Source organism: Phaseolus vulgaris, chromosome 1 (assembly GCF_000499845.2).
Source record: "Phaseolus vulgaris cultivar G19833 chromosome 1, P. vulgaris v2.0, whole genome shotgun sequence".
In the NCBI taxonomy this organism is placed as follows: domain Eukaryota; kingdom Viridiplantae; phylum Streptophyta; class Magnoliopsida; order Fabales; family Fabaceae; genus Phaseolus; species Phaseolus vulgaris.
The window spans coordinates 10,787,753-10,815,593 of NC_023759.2; the positions used below are offsets into that span (position 1 = coordinate 10,787,753).

At 39.0% G+C, this 27,841-nt stretch overlaps 2 protein-coding genes across 2 annotated transcripts; both read left to right on the forward strand.

Moving 5' to 3' along the window:
* Positions 1 to 1,276: 1,276 nt before the first annotated feature.
* On the forward strand, positions 1,277 to 15,658 carry LOC137815519 (uncharacterized). Its single transcript, XM_068618635.1, has 14 exons — positions 1,277 to 1,344; positions 1,946 to 2,146; positions 2,472 to 3,031; positions 4,092 to 4,631; positions 4,714 to 4,810; positions 4,930 to 5,542; positions 5,597 to 9,229; positions 9,290 to 12,710; positions 12,864 to 13,261; positions 13,356 to 13,369; positions 13,477 to 13,965; positions 14,052 to 14,736; positions 14,833 to 15,372; positions 15,455 to 15,658. Exons 1-14 carry the CDS (start codon positions 1,277 to 1,279, stop codon positions 15,656 to 15,658), a joined length of 11,463 nt encoding a protein of 3,820 aa, XP_068474736.1.
* Positions 15,659 to 23,919: 8,261 nt separating this feature from the next.
* Positions 23,920 to 24,816, forward strand: LOC137815520 (uncharacterized). The gene has a single exon (XM_068618636.1). It carries the CDS (start codon positions 23,920 to 23,922, stop codon positions 24,814 to 24,816), a length of 897 nt encoding a protein of 298 aa, XP_068474737.1.
* Positions 24,817 to 27,841: the final 3,025 nt, after the last annotated feature.

Sequence of the window (27,841 nt, forward strand, 5' to 3'; positions counted from 1 at the left end):
GCGCCCTAGCGGCCGTTTGCACTCCGACGCTCAAGTCAGCCAGCAAGAAACACCAAAAAACTGTCCACCCACGTATCTGAGCACCGCGTGTGGCACTCTGAAGGTGATAAAAGAACTGTGTATCTGTGTGTGTGTTGTCTCCTTTAGGCAAAAATATTCTCCGGTCACTTGTACATAACCTTAAAGCACGGGCAAGCCACCAAAGAGTTTCTCGTAAGTTTGCCAAAGGTTCCAACCCTTTTTCCGACATTCCCAGCGCTATTTAAACTGCCCAGCATTTAAAGCGCCTTAAAGCGCTTTTAATCTCTAACGTAACGCACTCTTTAAAGCGCTTAATTACGAAACGTAGCGCATTTAAGACGTTGAAACGCTTGGGAGCCCTAATAGTACCAGAATGCTCGAAAGGGAAACTGTATTGAATATCTTTAATTACCTGGCACCTGACTAGAGGGTGTTTCCATTCTGGCATGGCTGTCGTACACGTAGAGGGCCTCACGACGGCATGACCCCATTTGGGGGCGTTTCTACCCATCTGGGGACGTTTCTACGTGTGAGTCCTCCTGCTTGGGAGTGCTACTGCGCTAGGGGTGGCTTTTTGGGTGCCAACTCATGCCCCCAAGTATCTAGCCACTTACTCTGAGAGCGTATCTGCCTTCCTCTCGCACCCTGCACCCGGTTATCCTGGGCGTGACCTTCCTCTTGGGTCGTATCTGTCCCGAAGGCGTCTCTGGGGCGGTAGGGGTACTTCACGAGTCAGGCTGCCCTTCACTGGTACTATCACTATGGCCTTGAAGCCACCTTTTCCTTCTCTTTATCACTTTCCCGAGATATCGGGTCCTGAGGCTCTCCCACGGCGTCGCTCCCTCCATGGTCTTTCCTACCCATGGGTATCGGGGAACCACACCGTGGTTGCCTTGCTTTTACACTGTTTGATCTGGCGACGCCCTGGTTGGGCGACGCCTCTACCCAGGCGACGCCTTGCCTTGGCGACGCCTCCACCCAGGCGACGCCTTGTCCTGCCTTGGCGACGCTTCCTCTTGGCGTCTCTACACCTGGGCGACACCTTGAGTTGACTTTGATTTTCCAGTCGTTGACTTTGACTTAGTCAACGCCCTAATACGGGACGGTACAGGTACCATCAGTGTTATTGGAGGAAATAATACTGATGGTACCATCAGTGTTATTGGTGGGAATAATAATGATTGTACAATCAGTGTTGTTGGTGGGAATAATAGTGATGGAAAATTCATGAAGTTCTTCTTGAATCATGTAAAGGATGGTGCGGAAGCCACGGATGTGTGTGCAAGATCCTCCTAAGAGCTATGGTGATCTTGAAGGTGCATGGTATGTATGAAAGTTGGGAGGTTCGGCCAGCCCAAGGAAAGGTGAAGTGTGTGAAGATTAGATCCTAGAATCTAGGTAGAAGCAAAGCTTGGCACAAAAATGACAGCATAACTTTACTCACAATAATCTTGAAAAATACAAGAGATGGCCTCCCTATTTATAGGCTATAGGGCCGTAAAAACTAAGCTAATGCCTAATGAAATGAGAGCCAAATGAAATGCACAATGACAAGGCACATGCTCATGACCGGCCAACTAACAAGTTCTAGAATGTTCACTCATTTCTGCTTTCTAACACTACTCTAATTACTAAGCACCCCTAATGGGCCTCCATGTAACATGTACAAGGCTTTCTCTCTTCCATCCGTGGCTTCATCCAAGTGGGCGTGAATGTGCTTAGCCATTGACGTTGTAATAGGGCCTAGACGGTCTAGGTCTCCTCCTAGACGCTCCATGTGTAGCCTTCCCTCATCACGTCCTAGACGCTCCTTCCTTGAGTCAAGACGCTCATCACGGTCTAGCTTTGGGTCTTGGCTTCCATGGTGAGATGTGCTTGGCCCTCCTCCATCAAATAGTGATGGTACCATCGGTGGTATTGGTAGGAATAATATTGATGGTACCATTAGTGGTATTGGTGGGAACAATACTGATGGTACCATCAATGCTATTGATGGGAATATAACTGATGGTATCATCAGTATTCTTCGTGGCAATAATTCTGATGGTACCATCAAGGTTATTGGTCGCAATAATCCTGATTGTACAATCAGTGTTATTGGTGGCAATAATACTGATTGTAATCAGTATTATTGGTGACAATGATACTATTGGTACCATCAGTTTTATTGGTGGCAATGATACTGATGGTACCTTTAGTGTTATTCGTGCGAATAATAATGATGGTACCATCAGTGTTTTTGTTGGGAATAATACTGATGGTACCATCTTTGTTATTCGTGGGAATATAACTGCTGGTACCATCAGTTTAATTCGTGGGAATAATATTGATGGTACCATCAGTGTTATTGGTGGAAATAATACTGATGGTATCATCAGTGTTATTGGTGGGAATAATACTGAGGGTACCATCAGTGTTATTGGTGGGAATAATACTGACGGTACCATCAGTGTTATTGGTGGGAATAATACTGACGGTACCATCAGTGTTATTGGTGGGAATAATATTGATGTTACCGTCACTATTATTGGTTGGAATAATACTGATGGTACCGTCAGTGTTATTGGTGGCAATAATATTGATGGTACCCTCAGTGTTATTGGTTGCAATAATACTGATCGTACCCTTAGTATTATTGGCGGGAAGAATACTGATGGTACCATAAGTATTATTTGTTGCAATTATACTGATGGTACCATCAGTGCTATTGGTGGAAATAATACTGATGGTACCATCAGAATAATTGCCACCAATAGCACTGATGGTTCCATCAGTATTATTGCCACTAATAGCACTGATATCAGTGCTATTAGTGGCAATAATACTGATGGTACCATCAGTGTTATTGGTGGCAATAATACGAATGGTACCATCCGTGTTATTGTTGGCAATAATACGGATGGTACCATCCGTGTTATTAGTGGCAATAATACGGATGGTACGATCCGTGTTATTAGTGGCAATAATATGGATGGTACCATCAGTGTTATTGGTGGCAATAATACTGATGGTACCATCAGTGTTATTGGTGGCAATAATACTGATGGTACCATCAGTGTTATTCGTAAGAATAATAATAATGATACCATCAGTGTTTTTGGTGGGAATAATACTGATGTTACCATCATTGTTATTGGTGGGAATATAACTGATGTGAATGTGACAAGAAGAATACATGATTCTTTGACTTTCTTAGGAGCAACTTGAGCTGGTCATAAATGGCACTTTACTTAGAATTGGATCAAGGTTCTAATTCAAGAACTCACCAAGACTTAGCACCAACCAAGACTCATATGGAAGTCCATATATTGTCAAATGGAATCAAAACACAAAGAATGGAAGAACATAAAAGATAAACCGAACAGAAAATGGAAATGAATGAAACTGCACCGAACAGATTATACAAAACAAAGCTGGAAATATAATTCTAATCGGTACAAATGAAAGGAAATAACAAGCAAAGCTCATCTACCGAATGGAATTGAAAGAACATGAAGGAAGAACACTTATAGAAGGAGTTTGCTGAATTTTGAGAATTAGAAGAACACTTGACGCCACTTGGTTCCTTGATCCAAGATAAGTGATGGAGTGCCGCCACTTGAACCTCACCATTGCTCACAAGATAAGGCAAAGGAAGAAGAAGACGCAAGACTCACAATTTCTCTCCAAATTTGAGTATAGTCTCTCTACTATAAAATTCCAATATGAAAAATACAAAGACAAGCACCTTATTTATACCCTAAGAGGTGCTGAAAATGCAAGCTAAATGAAACACAAATGCTGATGGAATTTCGGCGCCAACTACACCATGAAAGAAGTGTGACTTTCCTTCCTAGTTTGGCACCTCCTAACTCCTATCTACATTCCCGCCTAACCTCCCTTACTACTAAAACCTATTTATTACATTCGTACCCCTATTCTATAAAAGAAATAAGAAGAGCCATCTTATTATACTCTTGTCCCAAAGCTCTTGCCATGCTCCTAGTAATTCTTTGGGCTTGGACCCCTTGTTATTTGTGGGAATAATAATGACGGTACCATCAGTGTTGTTGGTGGCATTAATAGTGAAGGTACCATCGGTGGTATTGGTAGGAATAATATTGATGGTACCATCAATGGTATTGGTGGGAACAATACTGATGGTACCATCAATGGTATTTGTGGGAACAATACTGATGGTACCATCAATGCTATTGATGGGAATATAACTGATGGTATCATTAGTATTGTTCGTGGCAATAATTGTGATGGTACCATCAAGGTTATTGGTGGCAATAATCCTGATTGTACCATCAGTGTTATTGGTGACAATAAAACTGATTGTACAATCCGTATTATTGCCACCAATAACACTGATGGTACAATCAGTATTATTGGTGACAATGATACTGTTGGTACCATCAGTGTTATTGGTGGCAATGATACAGATGGTACCATCAGTGTTATTCGTGCAAAGAATAATGATGGTACCATCAGTGTTATTGGTGGGAATAATACTGATGGTACCATCATTGTTATTGGTGGGAATATAACTGATGGTACCATCATTTTAATTCCTGGGAATAATACTGATGGTACCATCAATGTTATTGGTGGAAATAATATTGATGGTACCATTAGTGTTATTGGTGGGAATAATACTGAGGGTACCATCAGTGTTATTGATGGGAATAATACTGACGATACCATCAGTGTTATTGGTGGGAATAATACTGACGCTACCATCAGTGTTATTGGTGGGAATAATATTGATGGTACCGTCACTGTTATTGGTTGCAATAATACTGATGTTACCATCATTGTTATTGGTGGGAATATAACTGATGGTACCATCAGTTTTATTCGTGGGAATAATACTGATGGTACCATCAGTGTTATTGGTGGAAAAAATACTGATGGTACCAACAGTGCTATTGGTGGGAATAATACTGATGGTACCATCAGTGTTATGGGTGGGAATAATAATGATGGTACCATCAATGTTGTTGGTGGGAATAATAGTGATGGTACCAACGGTGGTATTGCTAGGAATAATGCTGATGGTACCATCAATGGTATTGGTGGGAACAATACTGATGGTACCATCAATGCTATTGATGGGAATATAACTGATGGTATCATCAGTATTGTTCGTGGCAATAATTGTGATTGTACCATCAAGGTTATTGCTGGCAATAATCCTGATTGTACCATCAGTGTTATTGGTGACAATAAAACAGATTGTACAATCCGTATTATTGACACCAATAACATTGATGGTACAATCAGTATTATTGGTGACAATGATACTGTTGGTACCATCAGTGTTATTGGTGGCAATGATACAGATGGTACCATCAGTGTTATTCGTGCGAATAATAACGATGGTACCATCAGTGTTATTGGTGGGAATAATACTGATGGTACCATCATTGTTATTGGTGGGAATATAACTAATGGTACCATCATTTTAATTCGTGGGAATAATACTGATCGTACCATCAGTGTTTTTGGTGGAAATAATACTGATGGTACCATGAGTGTTATTGGTGGGAATAATACTGAGTGTACCATCAGTGTTATTGGTGGGAATAAGACTGAGGGTACCATCAGTGTTGTTGGTGGGAATAATACTGACGGGACCATCAGTGTTATAGGTGGGAATAATATTGATGGTACCGTCACTGTTATTGGTTGCAATAATACTGATGGTACCGTTAGTGTTATTGGTGGCAATAATATTGATGGTACCCTCAGTGTTATTGGTGGCAATAATACTGATGGTACCCTTAGTGTTATTGGTAGCAAGAATACTGATGGTACCATAAGTAATATTGGTTGCAATTATACTGATGGTACCATCAGTGCTATTGGTGGCAATAATACTGTTGGTACCATCAGTGCTATTGGTGGAAATATTACTGATGGTACCATAAGTGTTATTGGTGGCAATAATACCGATGGTACCATCAGAGCTATTGGTGGCAATTATTCTGATGCTACCATCAGTGCTATTGGTGGGAATAATACTCATTGTAACATCAGTGTTATTGGTGGCAATAATACGAATGGTACCATCCGTGTTATTGGTGGCAATAATACGAATGGTACCATCCGTGTTATTAGTGGCAATAATACGGATTGTACCATCAGTGTTATTGGTGACAATAATACATATGGTACCATCAGTGTTATTGGTGGCAATTATACTGTTGCTACCATTAGTGTTATTCGTGCGAATAATAATGATGGTATCATCAGTGTGTTTGGTGGGAATAATATTGATGTTACCATCATTGTTATTGGTGGGAATATAACTTATGGTACCATCCGTTTTTTTCGTGGGAATAATAATGATGGTACCATCAGAGTTATTGCTGGAAGTAATACTGATGGTAGCATCAGTGTTATTGGTGCGAATAATACTGATGGTACCATCAGTGTTATTGATGGGAATAATAATGATGGTACCATCAGTGTTGTTGGTGGGAATAATAGTGATGGTACCATCGGTGGTATTGGTAGGAATAATATTGATGGTACCATCAGTGGTATTGGTGTGAACAATACTGATGATACCATCAATGCTATTGATGGGAATATAACTGATGGTATCATCAATATTATTCGTGGGAATAATTGTGATGGTACCATCAAGGTTATTGGTAGCAGTAATCCTGATTGTACCATCAGTGTTATTGGTGACAATAAAACTGATGGTACAATCAGTATTATTGCCACCAATAACACTGATGGTACAATCAGTGTTATTAGTGACAATGATACTGTTGGTACCATTAGTGTTATTGGTGGCAATGATACTGATGGTACCATCAGTGTTATTCGTGCGAATAATAATGATGGTAGCATCAGTGTTATTGCTGGAAATAATACTGATGGTACCATCATTGTTATTGGTGGGAATATAACTGCTGGGAATAATACTTATGGCTCCATCAGTGTTATTGGTGGAAATAATACTGATGGTACCATGAGTGTTATTGGTGGGAATAATACCGAGGGTACCATCAGTGTTATTGGTGGGAATAATACTGAGGGTACCATCAGTGTTATTGGTGGGAATAATACTGACGATACCATCAATTTTATTGGTGGGAATAATATTGATGCTACCCTCAGTGTTATTTGTGGCAATAATATTGATGGTACCCTTAGTGTTATTGGTGGCAAGAATATTGATGGTACCATAAATATTATTGGTTGCAATTATATTGATGGTACCATCAGTGCTATTGGTGGCAGTAATATTGTTGGTACCATCAGTGCTATTAGTGGAAATAATACTGATGGAACCATCAGTGTTATTGGTAGGAATAATACTGATGGTACCATCAGTGTTATTGGTGGGAATAATAATGATGGTACCATCAGTGTTGTTGGTGGGAATAATAGTGTTGGTACCATCGGTGGTATTGGTAGGAATAATGTTGGTGGTACCATTAATTGTATTGGTGGGAACAATACTGATGGTACAATCAATGCTATTGATGGGAATATAACTGATGGTATCATTAGTATTGTTCGTGGCAATAATTGTGATGGTATCATCAAGGTTATTGGTGGCAATAATCCTGATGGTACAATCAGTATTATTGGTGACAATGATACTGTTGGTACCATCAGTGTTATTGGTGGCAATCATATTGATGGTACCATCAACGTTATTCGTGCGAATAATAATGATGGTACCATCAGTGTTATTGGTGGGAATAATACTTATGGTACCATCATTGTTATTGGTGGGAATATAACTGATGGTACCATCATTTTAATTCGTGGGAATAATACTAATAGTACCATCAGTGTTATTGGCGGAAATAATATTGATGGTACCATAAATGTTATTGGTGGGAATAATACTGAGGGTACCATCAGTGTTATTGGTGGGAATAATACTGACGGTACCATCAGTGTTATTGGTGAGAATAATACTGACAGTACCATCAGTGTTATTTGTGTGAATAATATTAATGGTACCGTCACTGTTATTGGTTGCAATAATACTGATGGTACCGTGAGTGTTATTGGTGGCAATAATATTGATGGTACCCTCAGTGTTATTGGTGGCAATAATACGGATGGTACCCTGAGTGTTATCGGTGGCAACAATACGGATGGTACCATAAGTATTATTGGTTGCAATTATACTGATGGTACCATCAGTGCTATTGGTGGAAATAGTACTGATGGTACCGTCAGTGCTATTGGTGGAAATAGTACTGATGGTACCATCAGTGCTATTGGTGGAAATAATACTGATGGTACCATAAGTGCTATTGGTGGCAATAATACTGATGATACCATCAGTGCTATTGGTGGCAATTATTCTGATGGTACCATCAGTGCTATTGGTGGGAATAATACTGATGGTGCCATCTGTGTTATTGGTGGCAATAATACGGATGGTACCATCCGTGTTATTGGTGGCAATAATACGGATGGTACCATCCGTGTTATTGTTGGCAATAATACGGATGGTACCGTCAGTGTTATTGGTGAGAATAATACATATGGTACCATCAGTGTTATTGGTGGCAATAATACTGATGGTACCATTAGTGTTATTCGTGCGAATAATAATGATGGTTCCATCAGTGTTTTTGGTGGGAATAATACTGATGTTACCATCATTGTTATTGGTGGGAATATAACTGAGGGTACCATCAGTTATATTGGTGGGAATAATACTGATGGTACCATCAGTGTTATTGGTGGGAATAATACTGATGGTACCATCAGTGTTATTGGTGGGAAAAATAATGATGGTACAATCAGTGTTTTTGGTGGGATTAATAGTGATGGCATCATCGGTGGTATTGGTAAGAATAATATTGATGGTACCATCAATGGTATAGGTGGGAACAATACTGATGGTACCATCAATGCTATTGACGGGAATATAACTGATGATATCATCAGTATTGTTCGTAGCAATAATTGTGATGGTACCATCAAGGTTATTGGTGGCAATAATCCTGATTGTACCATCAGTGTTATTGGTGACAATGATATTGTTGGGACAATCAGTGTTATTGGTGGCAAAGATACAGATGGTACCATCAGTGTTATTCGTGTGTATAATAATGAGGGTACCATTAGTGTTATTGGTGGGAATAATATTGATGGTACCATCATTGTTATTGGTGGGAATATACCTGATGGTACCATCATTTTAATTCGTGGGAATAATACTGATGGTACCATCAGTGTTATTGGTGGAAATAATACTGATGTTACCATCAGTGTTATTGGTGGGAATAATACTGAGGGTACCATCAGTGTTATTGGTGGGAATAATACTGACAGTACCATCAGTGTTATTGGTGGGAATAATATTGATGCTACCGTCACTGTTATTGGTTGCAATAATACTGATGGTACCGTTAGTGTTATTGGTGGCAATAATATTGATGGTACCCTCAGTGTTATTGGTGGCAATAATACTGATGGTACCCTTACTGTTATTGGTTGCAAGAATACGGATGGTACCATAAGTATTATTGGTTGCAATTATACTGATGGTACCATCAGTGCTATTGGTGGAAATAATACTGATAGTACCATCAGTGCTATTGGTGGAAATAATACTGATGGTACCATAAGTGCTATTGGTGGCAATAATACTGATGGTACCATCAGTGCTATTGGTGCCAATTATTTTGATGGTACCATCAGTGCAATTGGTGGCAATTATTCTGATGGTACCATCAGTGTTATTGGTGGGAATAATACTGATGGTACCATCTGTGTTATTGGTGGGAATAATACGGATGGTACCATCCGTGTTATTGTTGGCAATAATACGGATGGTACCATCCGTGTTATTGTTGGCAATAATACGGATGGTACCATCAATGTTATTAGTGGCAATAATACGGATGGTACCGTCAGTGTTATTGGTGAGAATAATACATATGGTACCATCAGTGTTATTAGTGGCAATAATACTGATGGTACCATCAGTGTTATTCGTGCGAATAATAATGATGGTACCATCAGTGTTTTTGGTGGGAATAATACTGATGTTACCAACATTATTATTGGTGGGAATATAACTGAGGGTACCATCAGTTATATTCGTGGGAATAATACTGATGGTACCATCAGTGCTATTGGTGGAAATAATACGGATGGTACCATAAGTATTGTTGGTTGCAATTATACTGATGTTACCATCAGTGCTATTGGTGGAAATAATACTGATGGTACCATAAGTGCTATTGGTGGCAATAATACTGATGGTACCATCAGTGCTATTGGTGGCAATTATTTTGATGGTACCATCAGTGCAATTGGTGGCAATTATTCTGATGGAACCATCAGTGCTATTGGTGGGAATAATACTGATGGTACCATCTGTGTTATTGGTGGGAATAATACGGATGGTACCATCCGTGTTATTGTTGGCAATAATACGGATGGTACCATCCGTGTTATTGTTGGCAATAATACGGATTGTACCATCAATGTTATTAGTGGCAATAATACGTACGGTACCGTCAGTGTTATTGGTGAGAATAATAGATATGGTACCATCAGTGTTATTCGTGCGAATAATAATGATGGTACCATCAGTGTTTTTGGTGGGAATAATACTGATGTTACCAACATTATTATTGGTGGGAATATAACTGAGGGTACCATCAGTTATATTCGTGGGAATAATACTGATGGTACCATCAGTGCTATTGGTGGAAATAATACGGATGGTACCATAAGTATTGTTGGTTGCAATTATACTGATGTTACCATCAGTGCTATTGGTGGAAATAATACTGATGGTACCATAAGTGCTATTGGTGGCAATAATACTGATGGTACCATCAGTGCTATTGGTGGCAATTATTTTGATGGTACCATCAGTGCAATTGGTGGCAATTATTCTGATGGAACCATCAGTGCTATTGGTGGGAATAATACTGATGGTACCATCTGTGTTATTGGTGGGAATAATACGGATGGTACCATCCGTGTTATTGTTGGCAATAATACGGATGGTACCATCCGTGTTATTGTTGGCAATAATACGGATTGTACCATCAATGTTATTAGTGGCAATAATACGTACGGTACCGTCAGTGTTATTGGTGAGAATAATAGATATGGTACCATCAGTGTTATTCGTGCGAATAATAATGATGGTACCATCAGTGTTTTTGGTGGGAATAATACTGATGTTACCAACATTATTATTGGTAGGAATATAACTGAGGGTACCATCAGTTATATTCGTGGGAATAATACTAATGGTACCATCAGTGCTATTGGTGGAAATAATACGGATGGTACCATAAGTATTATTGGTTGCAATTATACTGATGGTACCATCAGTGCTATTGGTGGAAATAATACTGATGGTACCATAAGTGCTATTGGTGGCAATAATACTGATGGTACCATCAGTGCTATTGGTGGCAATTATTTTGATGGTACCATCAGTGCAATTGGTGGCAATTATTCTGATGGAACCATCAGTGCTATTGGTGGGAATAATACTGATGGTCCCATCTGTGTTATTGTTGGCAATAATACGGATGGTACCATCCGTGTTATTGCTGGCAATAATACGGATGGTACCATGAATGTTATTAGTGGCAATAATACGGATGGTACCGTCAGTGTTATTGGTGAGAATAATACATATGGTACCATCAGTGTTATTGGTGGCAATAATACTGATGGTACCATCAGTGTTATTCGTGCGAATAATAATGATGGTACCATCAGTGTTTTTGGTGGGAATAATACTGATGTTACCAACATTATTATTGGTGGGAATATAAATGAGGGTACCATCAGTTATATTCGTGGGAATAATACTGATGGTACCATGAGTGTTATTGGTGGGAATAATACTGATGGTACCATCAGTGTTATTGGTGGGAATAATAATGATGGTACAATCAGTGTTGTTGGTGGGATTAATAGTGATGGTACCATCGGTGGTATTGGTAGGAATAATATTGATGGTACCATCAATGGTATTGGTGGGAACAATACTGATGGTACCATCCATGCTATTGATGGGAATATAACTGATGGTAGCATCAGTATTGTTCGTGGCAATAATTGTGATGGTACCATCAAGGTTATTGGTGGCAATAATCCTGATTGTACCATCAGTGTTATTGGTGACAATAAAATTGATTGTATAATCAGTATTATTGCCACCAATAACACTGATGGTACAATCAGTATTATTGGTGACAAAGATATTGTTGGTACAATCAGTATTATTGGTGGCAATGATACAGGTGGTACCATCAGTGTTATTCGTGGGAATAATAATGAGGGTACCATCAGTGTTATTGGTGGGAATAATACTGATGGTACGATCAGTGTTATTGATTTAAATAATACTGAGGGTACCATCAGTGTTATTTATTTAAATAATACTGAGGGTACCATCAGTGTTATTGGTGGGAATAATACTGAGGGTATCATCAGGGTTATTGGTGGGAATAATACTGACGGTACCATCAATGTTATTGGTGGGATTAATACTGACGGTACCATCAGTGTTATTGGTGCGAATAATACTGACGGTACCATCTGTGTTATTGGTGGGAATAATATTGATGGTACCGTCACTGTTATTGGTTGCAATAATATTGATGTTACCATCATTGTTATTGGTGGGAATATAACTGATGGTACCATCAGTTTTATTCGTGGGAATAATACTAATGGTACCATCAGTGTTATTGGTGGAAATAATACAGATGGTACCATCAGTGTTATTGGTGCCAATAATACTGATGGTACCATCAGTGTTATTGGTGGGAATAATAATGATGGTACCATTAGTGTTGTTGGTGGGAATAATAGTGATGGTACCATAGGTGGTATTGGTAAGAATAATGTTGATGGTACCATCAATTGTATTGGTGGGAACAATACTGATGGTACCATCAATGCTATTGATGGGAATATAACTGATGGTATCATCAGTATTGTTCGTGGCAATAATTGTGATGCTATCATCAAGGTTATTGGTGGCAATAATCCTGATTGTACCATCAGTGTTATTGTTGACAATAAAACTGATGGTACAATCAGGATTATTGCCACCAATAACACTGATGGTACAATCAGTATTATTGGTGACAATGATATTGTTGGTACCATCACTGTTATTGGTGGCAGTGATACAGATGGTACCATCAGTGTTATTCGTGCGAATAATAATGATGGTACCATCAGTGTTATTGGTGGGAATAATACAGATGGTACCATCATTGTTATTGGTAGGAATATAACTGATGGTACCATCATTTTAATTCGTGGGAATAATACTGAGAGTACCATGAGTTTTATTGGTGGAAATAATACAGATGGTAGCATCAGTGTTAGTGGTGGGAATAATAGTGAGCGTACCATCAGTGTTATTGCTGGGAATAATACTGAGGGTACCATCAGTGTTATTGGTGGGAATAATACTGACTGTACCATCAGTGTTATTGGTGGGAATAATACTGACGGTACCATCAGTGTTATTGGTGGGAATAATATTGATGGTACCGTCACTGTTATTTGTTGCAATAATGCTGATGGTACCGTGAGTGTTATTGGTGGCAATAATATTGATGGTACCCTCAGTGTTATTGGTGACAATAATATTGATGGTACCCTTAGTGATATTGGTGGCAAGACTACTGATGGTACCATAAGTATTATTGGTTGCAATTATACTGATGGTACCATCAGTGCTATTGGTGGAAATAATACTGATGGTACCATAAGTGCTATTGGTGACAATAATACTGATGGTACCATCAGTGTTATTGGTGGCAATTATTCTGATGGTACCATCAGTGCTATTACTGGGAATAATATTGATTGTACCATCAGTGTTATTGATGGCAATGATACGAATGGTACAATCCGTTTTATTGGTGGCAATAATATGAATGGTACCATCCGTGTTATTGTTGGCAATAATACGTTGGTACCATCCGTGTTATTAGTGGCAATAATACGGATGGTACCATCAGTGTTATTGGTGAAAATAATACATATGGTACCATCAGTGTTATTGGTGGCAATAATACTGATGGTACCATCAGTGTTATTCGTGCGAATAATAATGATGGTACCATAAGTGTTTTTGGTGGGAATAATACTGATGTTACTATCATTGTTATTGGTGGGAATATAACTTATGGTACCATCCGTTTTTTTCATGGCAATAATACAGATGGTACCATCAATGTTATTCCTCGAAATAATACTGATGGTAGCATCAGTGTTATTGGTGGGAATAATACTGATGGTACCATCAGTGTTATTGGTGGGAATAATAATGATGGTACCATCAGTGTTGTTGGTGAGTATAAGAGTGAGTGTACCATCGGTGGTATAGGTAGGAATAATATTGATGGTACCATCAGTGGTATTGGTGGGAACAATACTGATGATACCATTAATGCTATTGATGGGAATATAACTGATGGTATCATCAGTATTGGTCGTGGCAATAATTGTGATGGTACCATCAAGGTTATTGGTGGCAGTAATCCTGATTGTACCATCAGTGTTATTGGTGACAATAAAACTGACGGTACAATCAGTATTAGTGCCACCAATAACACTGATGGTACAATAAGTGTTATTGGTGACAATGATATTGTTGGTACCATTACTGTTATTGGTGGCAATGATACTGATGGTACCATAAGTGTTATTCGTGCGAATAAGAATGATGGTACCATCAGTGTTATTCGTGCGAATAATACTGATTGTACCATCATTGTTATTGGTGGGAATATAACTGATGGTACCATCAGTGTTATTGGTGGGAATAATACTGAGGGTACCATGAGTGTTATTGGTGGGAATAATACTGACGGTACCATCAGTGTTATTGGTGGGAATAATATTGACGGTACCATCAGTGCTATTGGTGGTAATAATATTGATGGTACCCTCAGTGTTATTGGTGGCAATAATATTGATAGTACCCTTAGTGTTATTGGTGGCAAGAATATTGATGGTTCCATAAGTATTATTGGTTGCCATTATATTGATGGTACCATCAGTGCTATTGGTGGCAATAATACTGATGGTACCATCAGTGCTATTGGTGGCAATTATTCTGATGGTACCATCAGTGCTATTGTTGGGAATAATACTGATGGTACCATCAATGTTTTTGGTTGCAATAATACGGATGGGACCATCCGTGTTATTGGTGGCAATAATACGAATGGTACCATCTGTGTTATTGTTGGCAATAATAGGGATGGTACCATCCGTGTTATTAGTGGCAAAATACGGATGGTACCATCTGTGTTATTGGCGACAAGAATACATATGGTACCATCAGTGTTATTGGTGGCAATAAGACCGATGGTACCATCAGTGTTATTGGTGGCAATAAGACCGATGGTACCATCTGTGTTATTGGTGGCAATAAGACCGATGGTACCATCAGTGTTTTGGTGGGAATAACACCGATGGTACCATCAGTGTTATTGGTGGCAATAACACCGAAGGTACCTTCAGTGTTATTTGTGGCAATAACACTGATGGTTCCATCAGTGTTATTGGTGGCAATAACACCGATGGTTCCATCAGTGTTATTGGTGGCAATAACACCGATGGGATCCTTCAGCCACTCATCCGCAGAAGACAATAGCTGAGTCCCGACTTAGCAATTCGTTTTATATTACCGAAACCTAGGACATCACCTGAAGACATCCCTTTATTGACTATGTCATAGGAGCTCAACTCCCACTCATGTGGAAAGGGCTATTGATTGTTATGATGGGACGAACGACTGATCGTGATGAACATGTGAATTTTTATGACTGAAATGAGTTTGTATACCTCAGACCATTGTCTTATGTCGAGTGTTTCCCACGTCTTTGAAGGGAGGAACCCTTAGCTACTAGACTCCCACTGAACTTGATTGACTGCTTCAAAACTTTGGTGTCTAAGTGTGGAGGGTAGTTTGCTACAAGTCGATCACATCACCTGACTTTGATTGCTCTGGTGATTATTTGCCAGGAGAAAGGAGAGTCGCTCAGGACATTCATGAAAAGGTTTAGTAGGGTAACTATGAACATTCAGAACTAGAGTTAGTACAAAAAATGATGTATACGGTGGCAGTGATTTTCGTATAAACTGTCGTTTATAAACGCCACAATAAACGCGTGTGCCAGTTTCCCAAACTGCCATAGAACTGACTGCGACAAAGTTTAATATGACGGTCTTACACTACCTGCCACAACACCCGTCACTTTAACACTTTGTTTAAAGTTGTGGTTTATATATGTAAGTAGTGTCAGTCATAACTATTGCAATTTAATTCATTAAGGTATAATGTGACGTTTTTAACTATTAGTATTATAATAAAATTCTAAAAATAATACGTCATTTTCTACTGACGTTATTTTAATTCTAAATAAATGGAATTTAGCCATCACTTTTTTAAGAATCTGTTTAGCATAATATATTTTCATAATAAAAAAATGATATACTAATAAAATGAAATACTATATAAAGTTATAAGCATCCATTCATTACATTGAAAATTAAAATACAAAAATATTGTTCATAAGTTGATACATAATTTAAAATGAAAACACACATTGTTCATCCCTAATCAGTTTTATTTATTACTTGATTAGGTAATGGAGCACCACTTCAAATATTTGATGTTTGAAATAAATAATTTTAAGTTAATTATTTTCAATGTTTATAATTATAAAATAAAAGACACCAAGATATAATTAAAAATATTAATACCCCGTTGATGATGGATGCATGATTTTCCAATTGATGTGGCTCCTAGATTTGGAGACCATCTTTTCACAGTCATCATAGACTAAAGTTCACCAAAGACAAAATAGTTAAGTCTCTACCACGGAAAGCAAAGTGATATACACAAAGCTATCATAATAAATAACTGTAAAGTAGGTAATACAAGAAAAATAATGGTTAGAATGACATACTGCGATTGGAGCAGCTCCAATCGCCACTTGTTTACATGATTCTTCAGATTAGTTATAGTTTCCATGTATCCATTAAGACCTACAGCCAGTATATGGTAGCAGATGTGTCCAAGGACCTGCAAGGATATGAAAGGTTATTAACAATAGTGGGAAACACTTATAGAGACTAGAAGAGCTAATAAACAAAGGGAGATTATTATTGAATCAACATACATATGCGTAATCACAGACAAATTTTGATGGTAGAGATCCACGATCTTGATAACCAAAAAAGTGGCAAATGGAATTTAACTTATTTCCCTTGTATGTGCCTTCTTTCTATCAAAGGGAACAAGAAAACATTTTAAATGTCAAAGCAGCAGTTGATAATTTACCTTCAAGCCACTAAAAACAATTAAAGCCAACTCTATAATGCTTTTCATATCATCAACAAAATGAAACAAATCAGGATAGTAATCATATAAAGTATGGTTCAAGATTATAGCATTCTTAAATAACTGACACATAGCTGACCCATCATGATGATGATCAATACAATTAAACTAAGGCCAAACATCATCAACTCCTCTCTCCCGCAGACAAAAAACAAGGATTTGGGTCCATATATTCTTATGTTTGACCATATGGCACCCCAAAAAATACTACTCTCACATCACACACTAAGATGTCATATTGCACACTTGTTAAACGAAGTAATTTTACACGATATTAGAAATTGAAATAAAGAGCCTCTTTTATTATCTATATTGTATACTGTAGAATGGTCAAGATGTCACACTGGAACTAAGGTCCAATGTTGCACTATCACTTTGTTATCGTCAGCATGATCTGTGTTCATATGAGACTGTTAGAAACAACTTATATTAGAACAAAAACTTACTGACTTCTAAAATTCATTGCAAATGTGTAACATGATGGTCAACTAGAGATCACTACCGTAACTGGCTTGGAAAATTGAGCTATAGGGTAAGAATTTGGTGAGCATCTGAAGGCTTACGTGTTGGGATTGGCCAAGTGCCTCTTTAGTTTAGACAGTTGGAGTTGTTATGGAGGGAATTGTTAGAATGTATGGCTTTAAACTAGAGGGGGGTGAATGGTTTAAAGAGGGTTTTTGAAAACTTTTAAGCCTAGAATGAAATTACTTCGAGAAACACTTGAATTAGAATTCAGTTTGTCAAAACACAAAGCAAATAAGCACAACACCAGAAAAACAATCGGTTGTTTCGCATAAACAATCAGTTGTTTATACCAGTTCACAAATATAAAAACTGAATTTAAAAAGATTAAGGATAGAGAGAATGCACACAGAGATTTATACTGGTTCACTCTTAACCCAGAGCTACATCCAGTCTTCCCAGAAACCACTGGGGAATCCACTAAGTAATCAACCCTGGATTACTTACAACACAACCAAAGAAGTGACCTTGATCCCCTCAAGACACACACTTCCTTTGATCCAGCACAACACCACTAAGAATGTTGATCTTGATTCCATCAAGAACACACAGCACTTCTCAGCTATACACACATAGTTTCTTTCAAAGTACAAAGGATTACACTTGTTACAGAAAAGATTTGAAATCAATACAAGATGAAAATCCTATCTCACACTCTTTGATCAATGCAATATCTAAGCAATTCTCAATATCCAGAGCTACATCCAGTCTTCCCAGAAACCACTGGGGAATCCACTAAGTAATCAACCCTAGATTACTTACAACACAACCAAAGAAGTGACCTTGATCCCCTCAAGACACACACTTCCTTTGATCCAGCACAACACCACTAAGAATGTTGATCTTGATCCCATCAAGAACACACAACACTTCTCAGCTATACACAGATAGTTTCTTTCAAAGTACAAAGGATTACACTTGTTACAGAAAAGATTTGAAATCAATACAAGATGAAAATCCTATCTCACACTCTTTGATCAATGCAATATCTAAGCAATTCTCAACTTTTCAAAAGCTCAAAACTTTGTAAAAAAACTCAAATCTGTTTTTCTATGATTAAAATAAAGTTGTTTGTTGCATAATCTTAACAAACTATTAATTGCATTTAAAGATTGGTCAAAGCATTTAAAACTGGAGCGTAAACAGTTGTAAAATCATTTAATGCTCAGTCAAAGCATTTAAAACCGGAGCGTAAACAGTTGTAAAATCATTTAATGCTCAGTCAAAGCACAAAACAGTTTTCTGTTATGGTCCCAAAACAAACAATCGGTTGTTTTGGTTTGACAGCAAGTCAACCATCAAAAACAGTTTTCAACCTTTCTAAAAACACCTAAGTATAAAACAATCAGTTGTTTCGACAAAACAACAGGTTATTTTTCATTTAGTTTGAAAAACACTTTTCAATTAAAAGGTTTGAGAATGCTTATGCTTTGGATTCAATCAAGAGTTGATATATACAATTAATCTACCTCAGATCCTATCTAGAGACAGCTCAGCAACAACAAGCACACCGTGCCTTTCATCAACCTTCAAAGGGTTTGGATTCTTCAAAGCTTGAACACACTTGATTCAACAATCTCCCCCTATTTGATGAAGACAAATCCTTGATTGCTTGTGTTGGATCTGATTGAATCTGAAGCAGTTCCTACAAGACAAAGTTTTAAACAAAGAACAGTACTTCTGATATAGGGTTAGAGTTTAAAACAGTATATCAGAGCAATATATCAGAGTAGGATTAAAAACCAGCAGAAATATAAGGCTTACTTAAACATCCATACACATTATAGAGTTTTGCAGAAATAAAGGATAACGAAAACAACACACATAATAAATGTCCCCCTATCTGTCTTCACAATTAGACAAAAAGAAGAGATAAAAAGATAATTGTTTCAGATAATACAGAATTAAAGAGCAGAAGCAGAAATACTGATACAAGCCCAAAAAACAATCGGTTGTTCCGTGACATCAACTGGTTGTTTTTCCTTCATTAGTTATCTTTGTCATATTGTAGATCAAAAATCTGATTTTGAATAGCTTTTATATGTTCATCCAATGTCATGAAGCGTGCATCCATGCTGTTGAACCTGTTATCTATGCAATGGAAGTTGCTTACACACAAATCATGAAGATTTCTTTGATTCTCCGCAAATCCATCAAGCCTATTGACCATGTATCTTTCAAAAGAAGACATGGATGGCATTTCATCTCCCTGATTCCCTGCACTGGTTCCAGCACCTTGATTTGTTACAGGTTGCTCTTCATGGTGAAAATCCATGTCAGCAACATGTTCTTTTTCATCAAGATCAGCAGCAGCACTTGATGAGGCACCATGGTCACCATCTTTACTCACCCATTTGCCACTGATTTTGGTGAATCCCATCTTGCTAAGAGAGCCATTGTTCATCTCTTGAGTTGACTTAACCAACTCAGATGACTCATCTTCAAGATTCACTTCAAAATACAGCAAAAATTTAGAAATCAAAACAGCATATGGATAGTGATAATCACTTAACCTCATGGCTTTTTGCACGTGGTCTTTGATGATGTGGATCCAATTGATTATGATCTTCTTCATTATGCAGTAGATGTACACTAGGTCCTCTTCTGTAAGAATAGAATGATTGCTCCCCCTTGGAGTAAGAATCCAAGTCACAATAAGAGCAAGCAATCTCTCATCTAGCTTTAGACCTCCCACCGAACAAGTTCTTACTTGGGCATTTTGATTCTTCAAGCAACTCTTGTAGTATTGGACTTTGTTGAAATCCTCTACTACTCCAAGGTTTCCCTTGTTGATTCTAAGGCCAACATACTTAAGACCCGCAACTACAATCCACACATCATAGGTGATCTCCATATTTACACCCTTCACATGAGAGACAAGGTTGTTTCCCTCAAACTTGAGATTGGTGTAGAACACCCTAATCAAGTCAAGGTAGATGTTCCCCTTCATCTCTAAGAACTTTCTGAGTGATTGATCTTTGAGCAACCTCCTCACATTATCTAGCTTTTGGCTTTCAGCCAATCAAAGGAAACAACTTTAGGGTTGTCTATCACCTTTGTGGTAGTTTCAAACCTATACCTTTCAATGAGGTCATTGTCTCCAGAGAACCATCCTTCTAATCTTCCTCCAGACCTTACTGCTCTGGTTTTAACTTTCTTTGAAGTGGGAGGAGTTGATCCATGACAGTAGAAAAAGGAGCAGAGAAAACTCACACAAGAAGAGCAAGAGATGTTGCAAGAGATGGCTCAATTGGTTGTTCTTGTGAGAGAGAACAACTGCAACAGATTTTAAAGCAAAAACAGAACCAAACAGCATTCAATGACGTGAGTGGGTTTCAGATTTTTAGAGAGAAAAGACTTGACCAAGATCTGCACAGAAAACGTCAGAAAAAGCAGAAAATCACATGGTCATCACATGTGATCTTTGACTAGTCATAAAAGCTCTTAAATTTTTAAGATTTTGGAATATATTCCTTTATGACTTGTTGTAACTTCTTTCTGAACGTGATCAGCTTTCAACACTACTTCATTGACCAAAGATTCTTTCATAATTGTGATCTGCAATAGATAGAAATTCAAAAAGAATTAAATCCATTATTTTCACAGTGCTGTCAAACACAAAACAATCGGTTGTTTCGAGGAAACAATCGGTTGTTTCGAGGAAACAATCGGTTGTTTCGAGGAAACAATCGGTTGTTTTTCTGCAGCAATAAAAAATGATTTTGAATTTTTAATCATGAGAAGAAATGATTCAAAGTAGATGTATTTGAACATTTTAAAAAGAGATATTTAAGCATGAATATGAACTTAAACAGGAATTAAAATCAAGAAGCCTCCTTTGACCATTGAGAGCCTTTGGACAGTGAGAAATATGGGGAAGCTAGTGAGTGACTTATATCAGATATATATTGGTAATATGAAGTTACATGTAAATGTGCCAAGATACAGGAGGCATGAGGTGGTACCTAGAAGGGTGGAGAGTGAAAACAAGGGGAAATACATGGAGAATCCTAGGAAGGTGAAAGTTGTGGTCCCTGCCATCCAACACCAGAAGAGAGTAAAGGAGGTTTGGAGGGTGAAAACAGAGAGGAAAACTTTTGCAGATGTTGTCAAAGATGATTCACAAAGGTGGTGGAAGGGGCCAATCATCAAAACAGAGCAAAAGGTGTTACCTTGGATGGGGTCCAATGTGATTGGGCAGTTTCGTGATGAACTGAACTTTGAACAACTAGGTGATGAATTTGTGAAAGGAGGTATGAGTATGATTAGAGTAAGGTACATGGGGGATAATCTTGCCCTCCTTACTCCATGGGAAGGGGAAAGCATGCAGGAACTGATTAACCTCAACAATGAATGGTTTGAAGGTGTTTTTCATAGCATCAAACCATGATCAGAGGAGAACGTTGCAGGCCATAAGGTTGTGTGGTTGAGATGTTATGGGCTCCCCATAATATTATGGAATAAGGATTGCTTTTCGAAAGTGGTAGGAGAGGTAGCAACCTTATTATCCATAGATGAAGCAACGGTGATGTGGGAAAACCTGGAGTATGCAAGACTCCAAGTTCGTTTACTCAAAAACTGCAACGCTAATTTGGCTAAAAGTGTGAGGATTAATGGACAAACACTGAGCATCTTCATTGAAGAAGAACAACCTGCAAGATCTGGAGATCATTGTATATGTTACCGAAATTTCTTTGATTCCTCTGACAGTGTTTCCTCATTGTATATGTTCAATCAGTGTCAAGTGGTGTGGTGGAGGCTAGTGACGGAGGGGAAGTCCGAAGATCGGAAAAGGTGTTGGAGGGGATTGAGGCCCTAAGTGCGAATAGGACAAATGGGTTCTATTCTAGGGTATCTGACACCAGAAGTGCTGATGTACATAGCAAAGAAACAAAATCAATCACGAAAGGGGAAAATCAAGGTCAGAAGGAGACTGCGGTGGCTCCCCCTTTTAACCAGGTTGATCAACTTTGTACAGGTTCGCAAAATTACCATTATGTACATGCTGAGCTGGCCAAGTTGGTGGTGGAAATAGAATGTAAGGGTTCAATGAGTGAGCCCACTATGCCTTTGGCCAGGAGGGGGAGCGCGTGGCCCTTTTAAGTGTGGAGGAAGATTTTGAACTACATCGAACACAAAGGTTTGGTGCAGAATCTATTCCAAGGATGAGCCCCTTAGAGGAGGGCGAAAGGGGCAAACACGTCGGAGGTTTGGAGTCACCAATTTGTGAGGAAGAAGGAAATGATGATGCCAATGGGTTGCATAATTGTCATCCTTCTCGAGCAATTGGTCTCCCCATGGTGATTAGGGATCAAGGAGGGTTGAAACTGCAAGGCTCGTTCGCTACAGAGGGAGTAGAAGTGGGAAGGGGGAGCGATAACCCCTCACGGCAACGTAAAATGAAAGGCCTTAGTGAATTGATGGAGCCAAGCACTCATCCAAGACGGTCTGTTAGACTAAGTGAGAAATTGGCACAGGTGAGGAGGAAGATGTTGTCCGGAGAAGATCTACCATCGATATCCATTTCAGATGGGGACATTAGTAATTGTAACGCGCATATGCGCGCACTGATGGAACTAGGGAGGAACCTGCAGATTTTTGGGTCCTTGGTAAACAAATCGGGCTTGCTTGTCGCCGGGAGGAAGAGGAAGTGGTCCAAGAAATCCAATACATGGAAGAGCGTGATCTGGAATTCATGAAGAAGAGAGAGGTGGGTAATTCAAATAGTTCTTATGCTGATTTTTAATTTAAATATAAGAGGTTTAGAGGGAGGAACGAAAGCAAGGTATTTGAGGCGATGCATAACTATAGAGGAAGTAGAATTTGTGTGCCTCCAAGAAACAAAATCTACCCATGTCATGGAGGCTAGGTGTTAGTCCTTATGGGGGGATAATAATATCGGTTGGATCCACAATGAAGGGGATAATGGAAATGGAGGTCTTCTATCTATGTGGCACAAATAAGCTTTTAACTACGAAAGTCACAAAATGGGGAAGGGATATATAGCTGTAGTGGGCTATCATGGAAAATCTGCACAAAGGTGTTGTGTGGTCAATGTATATGCGGCGTGCACCTTGAAAGAAAAGAAACTCCTATGGGAGGAATTGTCTAAATGTAAAGATGCCTCTCAAATAGCTTTGTGGTGCTTTTGTGGGGATTTCAATGCAATAAGAAGTCGAGCTGAAAGGCAAGGGGCAGATAGGGGTGATTTTAATAGTGAGATTAAGGGTTTTAATGGGTTCATTGAATCGAACATGCTACTGGAACTGCCCATTGAGGGGGAAAAATTTACGTGGTTTAAACCAAATGGAATGGCAAAGAGCAGGATTGATAGAGTTCTTGTAACTGAAGATTGGTTAAAGTGTTGGCCTATGTGTAAACAATATGTCCAAAGGAGAGAAGTGTCAGATCATTGTGCTTTGATGATAAAGAGTTTGGAAAAGGATTGGGGTCCTAAACCTTTTAGAACAATTGACGCATGGCATTCGGAACGAGGATTTGGAGGGATGGTGGAGGAAAGGTGGAAGTCGTACTGCAACCAAGGAAATGGTTTAAAAGGGCTAAAGGAAAAGTTCAAACTCCTCAAGTCTGATCTAAAAACATGGAATAGGGATGTTTTTGGCAATCTCAACTCTATTAAAAAGGCTATTTTACAGGATATTGAGAACCTTGACCACCAAGATTGTAATGGAAAAATTATGGATAGTGGGAGGCAAACTAGATTCAATCTGCTAAGGAGGCTCTGGGAGACTGATGCAAAGCTAGAATCTCTTCTTCGTGAAAAGGCTAGAACCAACTGGCTTAAATCTGGTGATTCTTGCTCAAGATTTGTCCACTCCTCTTTAAGGTGGAATAGACTAAGGAATGAAGTGAAGGGAGTTTAGGTAGGGGGTTGTTGGTGTGAGGAGCCAAGTACTGTACGGTATGAAGCAAGAAAACTCTTTGAAGCCAGATTTAAAGCAACAAAAGATTTTAGGGTTAGACTGGATGGGGTTGAGTTTAAATCACTCTCATCTGGAGAAAGCCTGCGACTGATAGAAGTTTTTTCTGAGGAAGAAATTAAGGAGGTTGTATGGCAATGTGAAGGCTCAAAAAGCCCTGGGCCAGAAGAATTCAATTTCAACTTCATTAAGAAAAGTTGGAATTACCTTAAAGCGGATTTCGTAGCAGCTTTAGAGGCTTTTCACCAAATAGGTTATATTCCTAAGGGATGCAACGCCTCATTCATTGCACTTGTACACAAAGTTAGGGACCCCTGCAAGCTTGATCACTTCAGACCCATCTCTTTAGTGGGTGCCATTTACAAAGTCATATCTAAAGTACTAGCAGCGAGACTAAAGAAAGTGATCCCGTCTATTATAGATGAAAGTCAATTAGCATTTATAAAAGATAGGGGCCTAGTCGATAGCGTGCTTCTGGCAAATGAAGTGGTTGAGGATCTCAGGAGAAAGGGGAAAAGTGGTCTATGTTTGAAGGTTGATTTTGAAAAAGCATATGATTCAGTTAGGTGGGATTTTATGTATGACATGCTTGGTAGGTTGGGTTTCCATAGTACATGGATAAAATGGATGAGAGGATTATGGAATCAATCACTGTTTCAGTCCTTGTAAATGAGAGCCCTACGGAGGAATTTAGGCCATCGAGAGGGTTGAGACAGGGAGACCCTTTAGCCCCGTTCCTGTTTATTATAGTGGCTGAAGGCCTTGCAAGGTTAGTAAGGCAAGCTATAAAAGTCAATCTCCTGTCCGGGGTCAAGATAGGAAGAAAGGAGGTAGAGGTGAGATTTTTACAGTATGCGGATGATACACTCTTCTTTTGTGAAGAGTCCTGGAGGAATGTGGTCATTATAAAGACTATCCTAACAGGTTTTGAGCTAGCAGGTATCAATGTACATAATCATAATCTTATTAGCTTCTCAAAGATCCTGAATTGTACCCAGATGGGTCATCCGTTCAAATATCTGGGTCTAGAAGTGGGAGGTAACCCAAGGAAGAAAGTGTTCTGGAAACCGGTTTTGAATAAACTGAATGCTAGATTATGCGTGTGGAAGGGCATGTTCTTATCATTGGCAGGTCGATGTTGTGTCATTAAGTCTGTTCTAACTGCAATACCCCTCTTCTACCTGTTAGTGTTCAAGGCACCGGAGTCAGTCTACAAGAACATTATAAGCATCCAAAGGAAATTCCTCTGGGGATGGGGGAGGGAGAATAAACCAATATCATGGGTAAGTTGGGTAGACTTGTGTAAACCCAAAGAAGAGGGAGGTTTGGGGTTCAAAGACATCAGAAAGTTCAACTCTGCGCTCTTAGCTAAATGGAGATGGCGATTTATCTCCCAAGAGAAAGGAAAGTGGAAGGAAGTGCTAGATTCAAAGTATGGAGCAGAGCTTGAATGTCCTCACATTCCAGTAAAATATCAATCATGGTGGTGGAGGGATATTGTTAAGGTATGTAGGGAGGGAGGAGGAGACGGATGGTTCCAAGAAGAGTTAAGGTGGAAATTAGGGAAGGGAGATAAGGTGAGATTCTGGGAAGATGTGTGGGTTGGTGAGTCAAATCTCAAAACATCATTCCAGAGGTTGTTTTCATTATCAGTTAACCAAGACCAAAAGATGGAAGAAGTTGGTGAGTGGGAAGGTACAGATTGGAGGTGGAGGGTTCAATGGAGGAGGGATAGATTTGAGTGGGAAGCTGAGATGGAAGAAAATCTTATGGAATGCATAGAAAGGGCTTCTTTGGAGAGAGAAACAACTGATATCCAAGTGTGGGGGGTTGAGGCTGCCGAGAAGTTCACGGTAAATTCAGCGTACGAATGCTTAGCTAAACAAACGAGAGGTACGCAGCAGGCTTCTTTTGAGCTTGTCTGGAAAGCTAAAGCATTCCCTAATGTGTTGACAACAACTTGGAGAATTCTTATAGATAGACTGCCAACCAAGGAGGGGCTCAGTAGGAGAGGTGTGCTGATGGATACAACAGTATGTGTGTTGTGTAAGATCAAGGAGGAATCGTGCCAGCATCTGTTTATAGACTGCAAATATGCTCAACTCGTATGGTCTCTTTGTCTTCAGTGGCTAGGTTTCGAGTTTGTACAACATAATGATCTAAAATCCCATTTTGTGAGTTTTCATTGTGCTCAGGCTAGTAGTAAGCAAAATTTGGTGTGGAAAGGTATATGGGCAGCTATTGTAAGGAGTATCTGGGACCAGAGAAATTCTATCGTGTTTAATCAAGGAGTAGCAGATGCAGATGAAATTTTCCAGATGGCCCAACTTAAAGTCTGGTTATGGTTAAAATATAGGTCCAACGCTCTTGGTTACTCTTTTGCATATTGGATTCTTAATCCGGTGTTGTGTATAAATAGCATTAAGTAATATTTTCAAGTTTAGTAAGGTGAAGGCAGAGCAGTCTTAGTTCCCACACACTGATTGTCTAGTTACTGCTGTTACAAGAACTAATAAGGCAAAGTTGGATTGGAATAAGGAAATGTTGGCTGGTGCTTGGGTGGTAGAATCAACTAGAATTCTCTGTGCTTAGATGAGCAACTTTCTGGAATTAAATTGGAAGATGCAGGGTGCAAACTTGGGGTGTTCTACGGGCCTGCAAACTTGTAGAACAGATGCTTATTTTGACTTGATAACTATATGAAGTACTTGTAGTGAAGACCTTTTATCTGGAGCTCTCAATGGTGCAATGGACAGATGCGGTTGGAAGGTGAAAACAGGTTGGTTAGACTCTGGCTCACTGTAAGGTGAAGTGAGGCAATCCTGCAAGATGGGTTTGAAGGGAGTTTTCGCTCAACATCTGGGTTTTGAGGATGGTACCGCATTCAACTACAAACACTAGTGGCGAAGACATAATTAAGGGTGTGAACTATGCACCTAGACAACCTGGTTTCAGCTCTGAATTGTGA

Bases quoted from the DNA above. Each gene is read 5' to 3' on its own strand.
- LOC137815519 (XM_068618635.1), top strand. From the start codon at position 1,277: ATGGTGCGGAAGCCACGGATGTGTGTGCAAGATCCTCCTAAGAGCTAT. The intron at 4,811-4,929 runs GTTACCATCATT...TGGTACCAACAG, and splicing joins TTGGTTGCAATAATACTGAT to TGCTATTGGTGGGAATAATA. The intron at 5,543-5,596 runs GTTATTGGTGGG...GGTGGGAATAAG, and splicing joins ATACTGATGGTACCATGAGT to ACTGAGGGTACCATCAGTGT.
- LOC137815520 (XM_068618636.1), top strand. From the start codon at position 23,920: ATGGGGAAGGGATATATAGCTGTAGTGGGCTATCATGGAAAATCTGCA.